The sequence below is a fragment of the Lonchura striata genome, chromosome 1, assembly GCF_050655825.1.
Source record: "Lonchura striata isolate lonStrDom1 chromosome 1, ASM5065582v1, whole genome shotgun sequence".
Classification (NCBI taxonomy): Eukaryota; Metazoa; Chordata; class Aves; order Passeriformes; family Estrildidae; genus Lonchura; species Lonchura striata.
In genome coordinates, this window is record NC_140703.1 from 73,044,744 (window position 1) to 73,059,309 (window position 14,566).

At 36.7% G+C, this 14,566-nt stretch overlaps 1 protein-coding gene across 1 annotated transcript in view; it reads left to right on the forward strand.

Annotated features, from left to right (window-relative positions):
- The window catches only part of MICU2 (mitochondrial calcium uptake 2), a 134,133-nt gene that overhangs the window by 59,056 nt on the left and 60,511 nt on the right, over positions 1-14,566 (forward strand). The window contains exon 2 of the mRNA XM_021539938.4: positions 12,224-12,371. Within this exon, the coding sequence (XP_021395613.3) occupies positions 12,224-12,371 (148 nt within the window). The remainder of the gene's footprint in view (positions 1-12,223; positions 12,372-14,566) is intronic.

The following is a 14,566-nucleotide window of genomic DNA, read 5'->3' on the forward strand; positions in this document are numbered from 1 at the left end:
TTGCATTTATTTGCTTTTCTGAATAGAAGTGCTTTTGAAATCTGTAGATCGGCTAACAGGTCACAAAATTTACTGCCAAGTCAAGACTATGGAGCCCTGGGCAAAGGGGTGCTAAGGCACTTTTTCTGCAGTTAAAAGCAGGGTATCAGTGTAATTCCTTAAATGAATATGTCTCTTTGCACTAAGGGGTGCCCAGGGGCCCCGTTTTTCACTGCAGGGGTTCCCAAAGGCTGTGTGCCTGAATGGGCCTGATGGCAAGGAGAGTTTGAGCTTCACGGAGCCCATGCCCTAGATGCAGTGGAGGCCTAAGAAATATGGATTTCTCTTTCATTGTCTTTCAAAATGAACAAGGTTTTTCCTAAGCACAGTGAGAACCTTACTGTAACCTGTTTCTGCCCATCTCTCCACTGCCTTCAGTGTTACTCGCAGAATGAACCTCAGGTTTGTGGCTAGAAATGAAGTCATCGATTTGTGATTTGAAACCTTAAATTATTCTGGTGGCTAGTGAACCTTCTCCAGCAGAGCAGGAGAAAACTAACATGCATTACTTTTAGGTAGTGTTGTAAACATTTACAAATGGACAGTCTGTCTTGAAAAAAAAATATACACATACCTGAGGTCTTAGGATGTCTGAGAAGTAATTTTTTGTTGAGAGGAAAGAGTTTGGACAAAGCATTTGTATGGCTTAGTCTGGGTTTTACATAATTTCATAATTCTTGAATTAAATGTCACAGTCAAGCTATTTTACTAGAGAAGTCTGAGATAAATATAATCTTAAAAAAATTGAAGAGGAGAAGAGAGAATTGCATCAGATAGAGTTTTGGACCTCCCAAAGAAATGTAAGGTTTGTGCTAATAGCACAGTCTGCTTCCAAGAATATGGCAGATTTGATAAATGAACCAACACTGATAACTATGGAGGTCTTGAAAAAGAAAATCAGCACATGCTTGATGACCTGTTTAAATGGTACTACAACCTCTGCAAAAGCTGTTTAAGGTGCAGCCAGGATGGCTGAAAACAACTTTATCTCTGGTGCAGAGGAATGTAGCAGAGAAGTGGATGACCTACTAGGTACGGGATTTTCCTAGATTCACATGCTGCAGAGATGAAATTTTGTTTGTGGTTGTGATCTTGCAGTCTCACAGAGGGTGTAGCAGTGATGGACTTTGAAGGGAGGATTGAGAAAACATACTTGAACTTTCATTATAGAAGTACAAAATTAGAGAATGGAATTTTTAAACACTGGTAAAAAATGAAGGGTCAATACAACTCTGCTGTTATCAGGAATACACTGGTTTTACACTCTCTAATAGCTCCGATTAAAATAAATATCTGTCAGTGTTACTCTATTCACAGAGTTTGATACAGAATTCAACTTTTAAGATAACTCTAAATGAAAATTCTAAATGGAAAAGTGACCTTTTGAATTTCTCTGATGTAAATCTAGTAGTGTATGTGTGTAAATTTAATTGATTTAATGAATTCAAACTTCTGTTACCTTTTGCTGGTGCCCTTAACTGTATCTCACCTGTTCAATTCTCTGCGGATTTTCTATTAGGGGCTGTCAAAGATTGATTTTAAACATTCTGATCTACACAGCAATGTGCTGGAATTTTGAAGATTATCCTTGCCAGTTTTGCGTGTGATGCATTTTGCAACCTATTGAAAACATCAACTATTTCACAAATTCTTTGATTAAATAATGTGTGCATAGATCAGAGTAAATATGTTCTTTTGAATGGAGGAAATTCTAAACTTCTGAATTATTTTTTTCAAATATTTTTGATTTATTGTGAAGTTTTTACAAACTAATGTTAATGAAAATATTTCATCAGGAAATGGGAATACCAGAATTTAGATAAAACTTTCACTGTGGCTTCTGTTTTTCTGAACAAGAGGCACAGCTGAACTGTTGTAGCTGTCTCTCTTCATCCAGTCTTTCCATATGTAATTTCTGTGTCAAATGGAAATGCTGTAGAAGAAAAATTCTACATAGGTAGAAAGTTTAAAAAAATAAGCAAGTCAATGAAAAATATGCCTAGCCATTGGAAAATATAGTGTGTTTTAAGACATTCAGGTTTTACACATGACATTGTCACAAGATCAGTGACTCCTACAGAAAACAAATCATTTGTTTAGAAGGGAAGTCAGCATCTTTATGAAGAAATAAATATAATTTTACAACTTAATTACAGTATAAACATTTCTTGTGGTTGCAACAACTTTGTTGTTATTGTTGTATTAATCTTACAGGACATATGGATATTTGTTTTGGTACCTCTTGGGATCTGCTAAATCCTCTGAGCATAGCTCTGACCACTCTTCTAAAGAGTTTAACTTCTTAACCATTTTTCATTTGTGTGACTAAATGTTTAATAAATAAAGGGGGAAAAAGGGGAAAAATGACAGAAAGAAAAGCTTTAAAGATATTCTATTTTCTTTTCTTTACAAGTTGTTATTCTCTGATTAATTTGCTACTCTGGAAGTTTTATCTAACAGTGTTAGTTCACTGAAATAAAGTGAAGAATTTCACACTTCCCAGCTGTTGTTGAATGCTTTAGGAGGGTTGGTGGTGGTAGTCTTTTCTATGGCAACCTAATCAGTTAACTCCCCTTCACTTACAGCACCTTTTTAAGTACCAGACTCTCTGAGAACTGAGAAAATATCTTGGTATAACATAGGTAATAATGGGGGTAAAGATGGATAGAATTCTTGAAGAGTAAAAAGTATATTGTGAGTTTCAGTTAGGGATTCCTTTTGTTTTCAATTTAGTTCTTTTTGCAGAAGAACCTGGAGCGTATAAATCTGTCCTTCTTTCGTTTTGGTTTTGTTTTTTTATTTTTTCTCCCTTGAATTTGTGTGTGTCTTTATCTTGAAAGATTTGTTATAAAAGGGCTTGAGAAAACCTTAGAAAACTTAACTTCCCCCTCACATTTCCAGAGAGTTTTCAGACTTCTGGGGGAAGGAGTAATGTGATTATCTCTGTAATGTTCACATTATCACAGAAGGGAATTCTGACACTTTCTGAACACAGTTTTCTTGTCTTTCCAGCAATCTGCCACATCTAGGATTCTTAGATATTTTTTCTTCAAGGAATATGTTTTGAGTCTTACCTACTATTTGGGGTCTTCTTTATTTTAAACAGTGATTTTTTTTTTCTAAATTTCAGAATGTTTATAACAAATGTTTGTGCAGTTACAGTGGCCTCTTCTGATTTGTTGTGTTTTCATTTTATTGGAAGGTTGGGTATTTTTTGCTTGTTTTTTATTTTACAAAACCCCACAAACCACAAACTGTAAAACTTGTAATTCTTTTACCAGTATTTACTAAGTTTTATGTGGCTTTGCTGTAGAAAGCTATCCTAAGAGTGTGTGCAACTGGTATGTTCACTGGGATAATGTACAGTGACTTGTAACACTGTTAAATACATGTATGGATTAAAACAAGAGCCTTAAATCACAACCCTGGAGATCATGCTTTGCATGAAGAATAAACTAAAGGCTCCTGTCTCAGCTGAGCCAGCAAAACTTTCTTCCAAGAATCATCACATTTTTAAACTGAATTTTCTTTATGTCAGACCCTTTCAAAAGGGAAACACTGAAATTTGGATAAATTCATAACAGCTACAAGTTTCTTTTAAAGTCTTTGCAGCTTGGCTAAATAGAGGCACTCATTTAAAGAAACTGATGATAGCTAGCATATATGATAGTTGGATATTTAATTTTTTTTTTCATTCTTTGATGGTGTCATATAAATATTTTAAGGCCTTATGTATGTCTTCTGTTTGATTTGGTTTGAGTTCTGTTTACTGTTCTATACAGAAACATAGTTCTTGGTCCAGGAAGATGAAGTCATAGGGTATTTTCACTTGGGGGGAGCTTGTCTTTGGTTAAAGAAGTGGTTTTAAATTCACAGGTTCTGCTGCTGCAGGGTTAGTTTGGATCAATGCTGTGGTAGCCTGGTTGGCAACTGCAGCACTGGGTGTATTTCTTCTAATGCTGTCATCATGTCACAAGGAAAATTCCCTGGCAGAGCAAGTATGAAGTACCTAGGTTAAAAATTAACGGGATTTGCATGATTATATTGGCACACGGCATGTTTCAGGGAGTGATACAGCAATCCAAGGCTCTCCTACATCTACTCTTGTGGGAGGCACTGTGCCATCAGCCACTGTTCAAAACATTTTGGATGTGGACACATGTTAAGAATAGTGCTTAAACAAGTTGGGTATTCTGAAATGTGTTTCAAAAACACACAAGTGACAGTGTTCTCTGATGACAGAGAGGCAGGTTTTTTTGCCATGTTTCCCTTGAAGCGCATACATTGTGTGTAAAAAATCACACTGCTGGTGTAGCGACTTTGAGGGAATAGCTTTGGCATATTGCTGTAAACCTGGGGTATACAGAACTCTTGAAAGTATATATAACCACTGACAGAGACACTTAGAAGTTGTTTTTAAAAGCTTGAGAGACAAATTCTGGTATGTTTCTGTTCTTTTTTTCTCCAATTATAAGTAAACTTCCTACTATCTTAGTTCCCATTCTATTGTATTTACCACTTCTTGCTCAGCCATTACACAGATTAGAGTAGCCATCTAGTTTCTAGTCCTCTTTATTAATACATTATCATGGATATATTTAAATATGCAATGCAATACATTTGCTTAATTACAAAAAAAAAAAAAAAAAAAAAAAAAAAAAAACTTGAAAATGTAACCACTCTGCTTTTTACTATGTAACCTGACTGCTGCATCAAATCTAGCTCCCTTATCCTCAGAGTTTCATCTCTTTTAATTTGAATCTGTACTGCTTATTTTACCTATTGGAAAGTTGCCTCCTCTTTTTTGGTCATCTTCTCCCAGTCTGGGTTTTAAACATGTCTTCCCTCAGGTACTTCTCCTTAGGTCACTACATTCAGCATTAAATATTTACTCCTTTAAATTCTTCCATATTAGCACTGAGTCCAGAATTTGTCTTGTTCAGAACAAAAGTTGTCTAGCATTCAACCACCTGCATTAAAGCAGTTAACTTTTTTTCCTTTCTGTACAGTTGTTGCAGGACCAAGTGCTATGACAGCAGAAACCTTTTAAAGCTGTAAATCATCTGGTAAATATATGGCGCCATGCAGCTGGCATGAGTTGGACTGCCAAACAGTGTGACGTTGGCACTTCTCAAACTCAGGCATATATAGTCCCATTCTCAAGGGTGTGCAGTTAAAACTGAATCTCATGTAATAAACAGATTATCTCTTGATGTAGTTCAGAACAGATGAAGTACAGCCTCTATCTGAGTTACCCAGTCAAAGTGAGCAGTTATTTGAAAGGGCATATGGTTTCCTTCTACAGCAAAAGTACACTTAAGAGGTAAAGTCCTATCAACTTGAAAATCCTAAAGATCTGCAAGCTCAGGGTAAGCAAAATCAGATGGCTTAGAGGCTTTCCCAGCTCCTTCTGAGGAGGTGTGTGGAGAGACACTCCATACATCATTTGATTTGAGAAGGAGGAGATAAAATAAAGATTAAATAAAATAAAGATTATGGCATTTCAAAACAATCTTGATCAGCAGGTCAAGGATTTCTGCCCCTTCACTCTCTTGTGAGACCCCACATGAAGAGTTGCATCCAGCTCTGGGCCCTCCAATGTAAGAATGACCTGGACCTGCTGGACTGACTGCAATGGAGGGGTACAAAGATGGAAGCGCTGGAGCACTTCTCCTATGAAGCAGCTGGAGAGGGACTTTTTACAAGGGCACATGACAAGGGGTGATGGTTCTAAGATGAAAGAGGGCAGATTAGATATTAGGAGGAAATTCTTTACTATGAGGGTGATGAAGCAGTGGCACAGGTTGTGCAGAGAAGTTGTGGATGCTCCTTCCCTGGAAGTGTTCATGGCTGGGCTGGATGAGGCTTAGAGCAGCCTGGTCTAGTGGGAAGTGTTTCTGCCCATGGCTGGGGATTGGAACTAGATGATTATAAGGTCCCTTCCCACTCAGTCTGTTCTATGTTTCTGTGATTTTAAAAACACACCGTTAAGCACCATGTATTGTTTATGCATTCACACAACATATCTTTCAAAATTATCTAGCTCCTCTTACTTTTAAAGATAAATGTATTTGTGTCTTCACTTTTTAACTGTTCTTTAATGTGATTGACTGAAAAAGATCAGTGAGAAGTAGATGTGACACATTTTTTACCCAAATCTACTGAATGTCAAATACAATGTAATGAGCTCTCCCAGAAAGTTGTATGGACACGTCTCCTGGGTGTGTTGTCTTTGAGACATCAATGTGGTCCCCCTGTCACTCTGTATGTATTTAGTACTTCTGCACCAGTGTGTTTGAGTGGTGTGTCAGCCTCAGTAGGGGAATGTATAAGTAGGCTGGTGTGATAACTTGCAAGTAGAGGTGAAAATGTATGGTTTGTTAAATTAATTAACTGGTTCCCTGGCTTGTTAGAGCTTGGGCACCTTATCTGCCTTTCTTATATTCTGTTAGGGGAAATGTGTTAGTTTCCTACTTTGTTTTAAGCTTATGTTTAAAAATGAGCTCTGGTAAGGTAGAAATTCTAGAATTAAATACTGAAATTAAAAACCCTTATAAACTGAGGCTGTTTTCTGTATTATCCTCATGTTTGAGTTAATTCTCCATTTGGTATGGGTGCTCGTAACAGTAGGTCTGCTCTGTGTGTACAATTTAATCTGAACTCAGTGAAATGCAAAGAGAGGGAGAGAAAAATTAAAACCAGAAATGGCAGGGGTTTAGATGCAAATAAACTCCTCAGCTGCTGCTTCAAACATAACCGTCACTAATTAGTACCAGCACAGCCAAACTGACTGAGCAGCTATTTGAAAGAAAGGAGGGGAGTGGCACCTGTTAGTGCATAGAAGGGGCTTCATCTAATTTTCAAGTGTTTATATTCAGCTGTTAAGAGCAGCCAGACACGAGACTTTTGCATTCTCATTCTTCTCTTGTTCTTACTTTAGCAGTCTGTTCTCTGTCTCAGAAGTAGCTCCTTTTCATATTTACGGATTTCAAGACTGTTAGAGCTTTTAGAAATGTTGTTGCTTGTTCAGTTTCAGTCACTCAAATATTTGGAATTGATTTCCAGAGAAATATGTTCTCTGTATGAGTTCTGTTCTTCCCTCCCCTCCCCAGCTTACTTGGTGTCCAGGCTAAGTTTGATTTGCAAGCTCAGAAAACATAATGTTTAAAAAAGTAATACAGATCAATTCTCATCATCAGAACATTTTGGTTCTGATTATTCTGATCTTATTTCTTCAGCTTGATGTTGGTTTTGGTGACTGGTGCATTTGATCAAGACTTGGCTCACATTCTTTATTGTAAAAGTACCAACTGCTTTTACACTTAGTTATACAAGCTTTCTTAAATATTATGATTTTGAGCTTTCTGTAAGTCACATATTTCTGTCAAATGGATTTCTTGTCAAAACTCTTTTTCATCTATCAATTATTGCATCATATGAAACTTTGAAACATTCAGCTCTGAGCATTATTCCTCTGTGCATTCAGCATGCATACGGGTATGTTAACATGTGCAGCAGAGTTGGAGGTCAAGTTACATTTTTTGTTATTTTGATCATTGCGAAATGGATTGGGTTGAAATTTAGATACAATAATGACACTAGTTAACAGCAAGGTTTTTATCGGTTGTACAGAAATTTGATACAGAGTTGCTAAATCCTTCTGTAGATCTACTGTGAATTAATGGCTCCAAACGTGAGGCTCCCAGAGATCTGGCTGGCACCAACTGGGTTTTAATTACATCCCACACATTGGTTTAGTTATTCTTGTAGCAGGTAAAATGAGTGTAACAAGCTTTCAGATTAGAAGAAGAAAAGAATATTGATCTTGTTTTCAGATGGGGAGGGGGAAGGAAATATTCATTTTATTTTTTCCAAGGGAAAAAGGAAGGAAGGTACATAGATAATAGAAGAAACAAAGGCAATGAAAGGATACAAAGAGACAAAATAAGTAGATTGTATGGAAAGGAGTGAAGAAAGAAAATTTATCTTGGAAAAAATTAACTGGAAAGTGTATTCTATTTTATAAGCAGAAAAGATTAAGATACAAAGCTTGAAAGGCACAGGCACATTAAAACACCAAATGCTGTGCAAAGGGACACAAATTAAAATTAATGAAAGGGGAAGACATAATTTTAAATTGAAGGGAGAGATAAGTGCATATGATATTTTAAAATAATTTCTCTCTAATTATCAACAGCATATATTTGAGTTTATACTTAAGAATTACTTAGATTTTTAATAGATACAAAATTAGTGTTACCAAAAATCACATCACAGTGATCAGCAGTGTTACTAAAAACACAGGTAAGAGTTATAAAAGTTTTATTTATGTAAGCTTTCATTTTTATTTAATTTAATTAAAAAAACAAAACAAAACAACAACAACAAGCCACAAACAACAACAACAAAACCACAAGCCAAAGATTGAACACCATGAACACTATGAATTCTTTAATCACAACTTTAGGAGACTGATAAACAGATTAATTATATCAACGTGAAAATTAATTGTTTGAAGTAATGTTGTTGCCCTTAGGCATTTCTCTGTCCAGGAATCTGGGAAGGAAACCAGAGTCTTTGGTAATGCTTGTAGATACCAGTGGCTGGTCAGCTTCTGCTCTATTGCCATGTCATCTGCACAGCATGCTCCTGGAACCCTTTTCATGTCATTGAATTCTAATTTACTGTCAGCTGTCAGAGCTTTACCATGCACATTCTGAAATTGGCACTGGAGGCTTGACATAAAACCACAAAAGCAACTAAATTCTAAGTAAAAGCTGAAATTTCATTCTGAATTCTCTTGGTTTATGTGGGTGCTGTGAAGCACCTGGAAGCACCCAGTGTTTGAAGCCCCAGCTGGACCCACACACAGAAGAACATCCTGGGAGTGGAATTTGAGCCCAAGCCCTACTGTTAAAGCCACATAGCTCTTTGTGGTTGTATTTCTCCTATATGGCATTGTTCGAGGCAGAAATAAGCCCACGTCAATCCCAGAGTTATTTTAAACTATGCTTACAAGAATCTTGTGGTAGTAGTAATAGATTCTTCTCACCCACTGTGCCTCAAAAATTTAAATTTTTGCATCCAGCTTGCCTTGAGCTTGCATTATTGGAAACTGCTGAGGTGTTAGATTACAGATACCTTAATATCTGAGGTTCAGCCTTAAATACATAATTATTTCTTACAGTATACCTGTCTTTGCTTGAAACTCATTTTGTAAAATAAAAGAGTAAAACTCTGCTTTTTTTTCCAATACATGCATTTTTATGAGCAAAATGAGCTTTGGCAGTGCTTTTTAAAATGTCAGGAATGTCAAATCTTTTTTATCTGCAGGACTCATTGGATGACTCAGGAAAAACTACTTAGAAATTAGTCAGGATTTAATTGAAGTGGGAAGGATCCTGAATTGTGAAGAGGAGCTTGCTCCCCCCTGCACTTGTTAGATTGGTACTTCAAAAGAAGATCAATCTTAATTTTAAGTGATTGAATCAGCCTTTTCTTCAAAGCATAATTTTTATTTAATCTTTGGTTCAGGACTTGGAATAATCATGAGAATAGTTATTCAAACATTTCTCTCTTGCAATAACAAATGGGAGTTATGCTTATAAATTGGATTTTTTTTTTTTCTTTTCAGAAAACAGGAACTTCCTACTTCTTCCCATGTATTTCTATCCCTTACCAGCTCTCTTTGGTGGGTCTGGCATCCCTGCTTATTGACTTGGAGAGATCCATATTGGTGAAGAAAATAATAGTGAATGAGAGGAAGGGATACAGCTTTTAAATGAGGTGGTAGCTACTCTAGCTGAGCTCATGCTCATGTCCTGAAGGGTGTTCTTTGCTGATGACAAATTTATTTAATAATGACAGGATGTCAGGAATTTTGCTAAAGCTTAGAAAAAAACATAGGAGATGGCACAGCTGATTTATTTCATCCTGTTTCATCCTCATTTGTGCTAGCTTTGAAGCTGACATTCATAAGAAGTTAGCCAAGGCTGTTTTGCACATCAGGGATGCTAGTTTCACAAAAAGAAAGGGGTTTGATGCATCCATAATCACATGTTATTGTAATTCTGATGGGAATAGGTTCCTTTCCAAATACAAGGCACCCTTCAGAGTTAATATGTGAACATTTGAACACAGAATCACAGAACATGCAGAGCTTGAAGGGATCTGTCAGGATCATCAAGTCCAACTCTTGCCCCTCCACAGGACCCCCCAAGACTCACACCATGTGCCTGAGCACACTGTCCAAATGTTCCTTGAACTCTGTCAGGCTGGTGCTGTGACCACTTCCCTGGGAGCCTGTTCCAGTGCCCAACCACCCTCTGGGTGAAGAACCTTCTCCTAATGTCCAACCTGAACCTCCCCTGACACAACTTCAGGCCATTCCCTCAGGTCCTGGCACTGCTCACCACAGAGCAGAGATCAGTGCCTGCCCCTCCTCTTCCCCTCACAAGGAAGCTGCAGACTGCCATGAGCTCTCTCCTCAGTCTGCTCCTCTCCAGCTTGAGCACACCAAAAGACCTCAGCCACTCCAACATACAATTTTTCCACAAGGCCCTTCTCCATCTTTGTTGCCCTCCTTTGGACACTCTCTTAACAGTTTAATACCTTTCTTATATGATGGTGACCAAAACTGGTACCTGTGTATTTCAGTTAAAATTGTGGACTGCTGAAATTCAGTGTTCTGTTATCAGTAACAAATTTAGCTTTAGACAGAATTCAGATAAATACTGCAAGACTTAAGAAGCTTTAAAATCCAGCTGGTTTGAACATGTAGAATTTGCTTTTTACTTCTTGTCTAAACTTTTTTAATTTTGTATTTATGTAGAAAGATTGCTTTTCATTACATAATTTTGGTTGAAGGACAACTGTGAAACCATTTTGCACTTTTTTTTTAATTTTGCCATTGGGGAAAAATTGTTTTCGTTACTCTGAGAAGGATGTGATTTTAATAAGAATGCAGCATGTTAATACCCAGCAACCATGAAATATTCATTTGAGATTTGCAGCATTTGTTGAGTCTTGTTAACTAAGCAATTATGGAGTCACTTGTCCCCTAAAGTTTTAAAAATAATAAATACATTTGTTGCTACATTTGATTTGTTTTTAAGCAGTATTTTCCAGAACATGCAGGAAAATTAAGATGGACTGTAGCAGGTGCTTGTAGTCTGTCATTCAGTGAAATACTTTAACAAGTCCTTAATGCTAACGCAGAGCTGCAAGGCATGAGATTAAATGGCAAGTTGAAGCCTTCTGTTTCGAAATACAATAATCTATTATATAATATGTGATGGTAATTTTTACATGATTAATGTTCAAATACAGGCAATGTGTGTTCTGAATCTTACAGTTTCTTGTTTTCCTGTTGTCACTTACCATCTCTGAAATCCTAAAGTGCAAATATCTCTGTTTCACTGGGTCAGTGTCCTCTTTTGCTGCCAGTAAGTGCTGGTGCTACTCATCAGAGTATTGTCAACCCATATGGTTTTGATCCTGAGTCTCTCAATGTTAGTGAGGAGAGAGTGAAAAGTTGGAGATTTTTTTGTTTGCTTGACTAGTTGAATCTTTGGGTTTGGTGGTATTGATCTCTGACTCTTTTGTTGATGTTTTCATTGCTTTTCCCATTTTTTGACTGCTCTGAAAGACAGGCCCGTATTTAAATTAGAACATCATTATTCTCCTATCTTAGGAGTTGCTTCACAGTCCAAAAATTAACTTCAGGAATGGCTCATTTGCATGGATACCCAGCACATTTCAGCCTTTGCTGAGTCAGCCACTAACCTGGCAAAATACTTTTTACTGTTTGGTGGGTTTAGGTTTCTGTTGAGTTTAGCAAGCTGAATTTGGCTCAGCAAGAGCCCAAACAGCAGAGCTGGCAAACAAGGAGGTGCAGGACAACATGGCTGAGAGCAGGAGAGTGGGAAGCAGGATCAGCCTTTGGTGACATCCGGCCTTTAATTTGGTTCGATTCTGTTAAAGCATGCTCTCAGTGAAGCCAAAAAATACTTTTACTATCATATAAGCATGTCATTCTTTAAGACTATGCTATAAAAGCTTTAATTGCTGGTACCTTTTTGTTGTTACTACCCACAAAATACTGAGGCTGATCAAGATTGGGTATAGGGTTTTTTCTAATTACATCTTTAGTCTACAAATGCAATGGGCTTTTTTTCTTTTTCAGAAGGAAGATTTCATTCATGCAGATGTGGATGAAAGACTGTCTCTTCGAAAGCACCGCTTCATGCATTTTGCATCGTTGGAATATGAAGGAGAACATTACATGACACCAAGAGATTTCTTGTTCTCAGTAATGTTTGATCAAGTTGAACGTGAGTTGTTTTCTTATCATTGTGTTTGTGAAGGAAAAGAATCTTGCTGGTCCCCTTAGAGATGTCATTTGCAAATCACTGGGTTAGGATCCTTTATGTTACATAAATCAGAGGAAGCCAATTTTTAAATGTTGCCCATATGGATTCTCACAGACACTGCTACCCTTACACAAGTGAAGTGAGGCTGATGATTTAGAAATGTGGTGACTTCCTGATGACATCTCTGCATAATGTACATGACTGATCAGTATGTAGTTCCTCAATTGCTAACATGCCACAGAAAATAGAATGAGTGTATTATAATAGCGTTCATACCATTCCTGTTATTTTCTATCCACTTCACCAGCAAGTAATTCTGTGACCTTTTTTCTTAGAGGAGGCAGTGATGGCAGTGAGTTGAATGAGAATAATAGAGCTCAGAGTTCAGTTCTACGTTTTTTGTTTTAAATCTCCTTTGATTTTTATATAACTTAGTTAAGAACAAATCAAAATCACAAGTGTCTTTTCAAGAAGTACTTTTAAAAGTATGTTCTGAGGAGAAGATAGGAACAGCACACAAATAAAAAGTGCATAGGTTGTTGTCCTTTTCTGCAGGTTTTCTGGCTTCATTATTTCTGTCCCATTCCTTAAGCTTCTTTCATCTTTGTATCTTCTTCTGCTATTTCCATGATACAGTTATATTTTTAATGATAAATTCTTTTTTCCTCAAAAAATCGGGTTTTACAGTTTTTCCAAGATTTTTTTTTTTTTTTTTTTTCTTTTGAAAGGTTAGGTTTTCCAGTTTCTAGAGAGGATTGTCATTTAGAGGACAAATACTCTGTTAGGTCATCTGCTAAGGGAAAGAGGGAGAAATCCCAGCTTTAGTAGTTGTTTGCTGCAATCTGCACATGCTGAGCAGGAGAGCATGTTGTCTGGCAAAAGCTGTTCAAAGCCTAGGATGCTCTGCCCACCTACCAGCAGATGCTGTAGTGACTTGGGAGTATTGAACTGGAAATCCAGAAGGGAATTCAAGGCCCTGTGGAAGGGTTTGAGAGACAGGGAGGAAGGAGACCAGAATGTACTTTGATTGAAGCCTGTTGAAAACCTAGGACAGAAAGCAGTTTAAAAGAGCTGCAAGTGATCAAAGAATAGGACAATTACTATTGGATAGAAATAGGAATAATAAAAGAACTTTTCCAGTATCTGTCAAAAATCTATAGGTGATAAGCATACATGAATTCACTGCTGACACACAGCTTCTAATATTACACAAAGTTGAATGTAAATCCTTAGAAGAACTTTATGAGCTTGAGAGTCATGGAGATTTTTAAAATACGTTTAAAATATGTTTTTTAATGTATGGGTGTTAGACTTCATTCCCCTTCAAAACTTGAGTCATTAAGTTAAAAACCTGAAAGAGGACTTGCTTTGAGTTTTCCAGGCTGAAAGACAGTGAGTACAGAAACTTTTAGTTTTGAAGGTGTTGTTTTCAGACAGTTGTGTCTGAAGACAATGTTAGAGAGATAAGTGTTTGTTCTAGCCATTCATCCATATTAATTGGTTACTCCAAGTATAATAGTATACATGCAGATTTTTAATGAAGTGGTTTGTGGTGATATTTATTTGTAATGCAGCCAAGTTCAGTTGCTTTGCTAATATGAGTAAGAAATAGCATTAAACAGAAGCTAATAAATAATGACAAGAAAAAAGCCTTTGCTCTAATGCATATTTAGCATTTCAAATTGAAGTCAGGCTTGCAGCAGTATTATCATAGATGCTTGATCGGAAAATGTTGACACTTAAATGCAATGTTCCTAAATATTTTTTAACTGTCATTGGTATGGATTTTTTGGTCAGTAGCATAAACACAGGGGTAAGCAATTCTCTTTATTTCCCTTGCTTGGAATTTTACATTTTTATGTGACTGCAAACAGACACAGAATTTTATAGCAGAGAACTATAGCACTTGAAGTATTTTAAAGGCAGTGGTTTTACTCATTGTGTTACAAAGAATTTCATATGAGGAAAATAAACAGACCTATCTCAAGTGTCTCTTGTGGTATATTCAGAGTAGGTCAATATAGTGAACTTAATAGCAAAGCAGCAATTATTTTGGAAGCTTTCTGCTTATATAATAGAACAATTCTCTTTCACCCTGAACAGTAAATTTAGAAAGGAGAAAGGTATGACACCACTTACCCTAGAAAGCCCTTCAC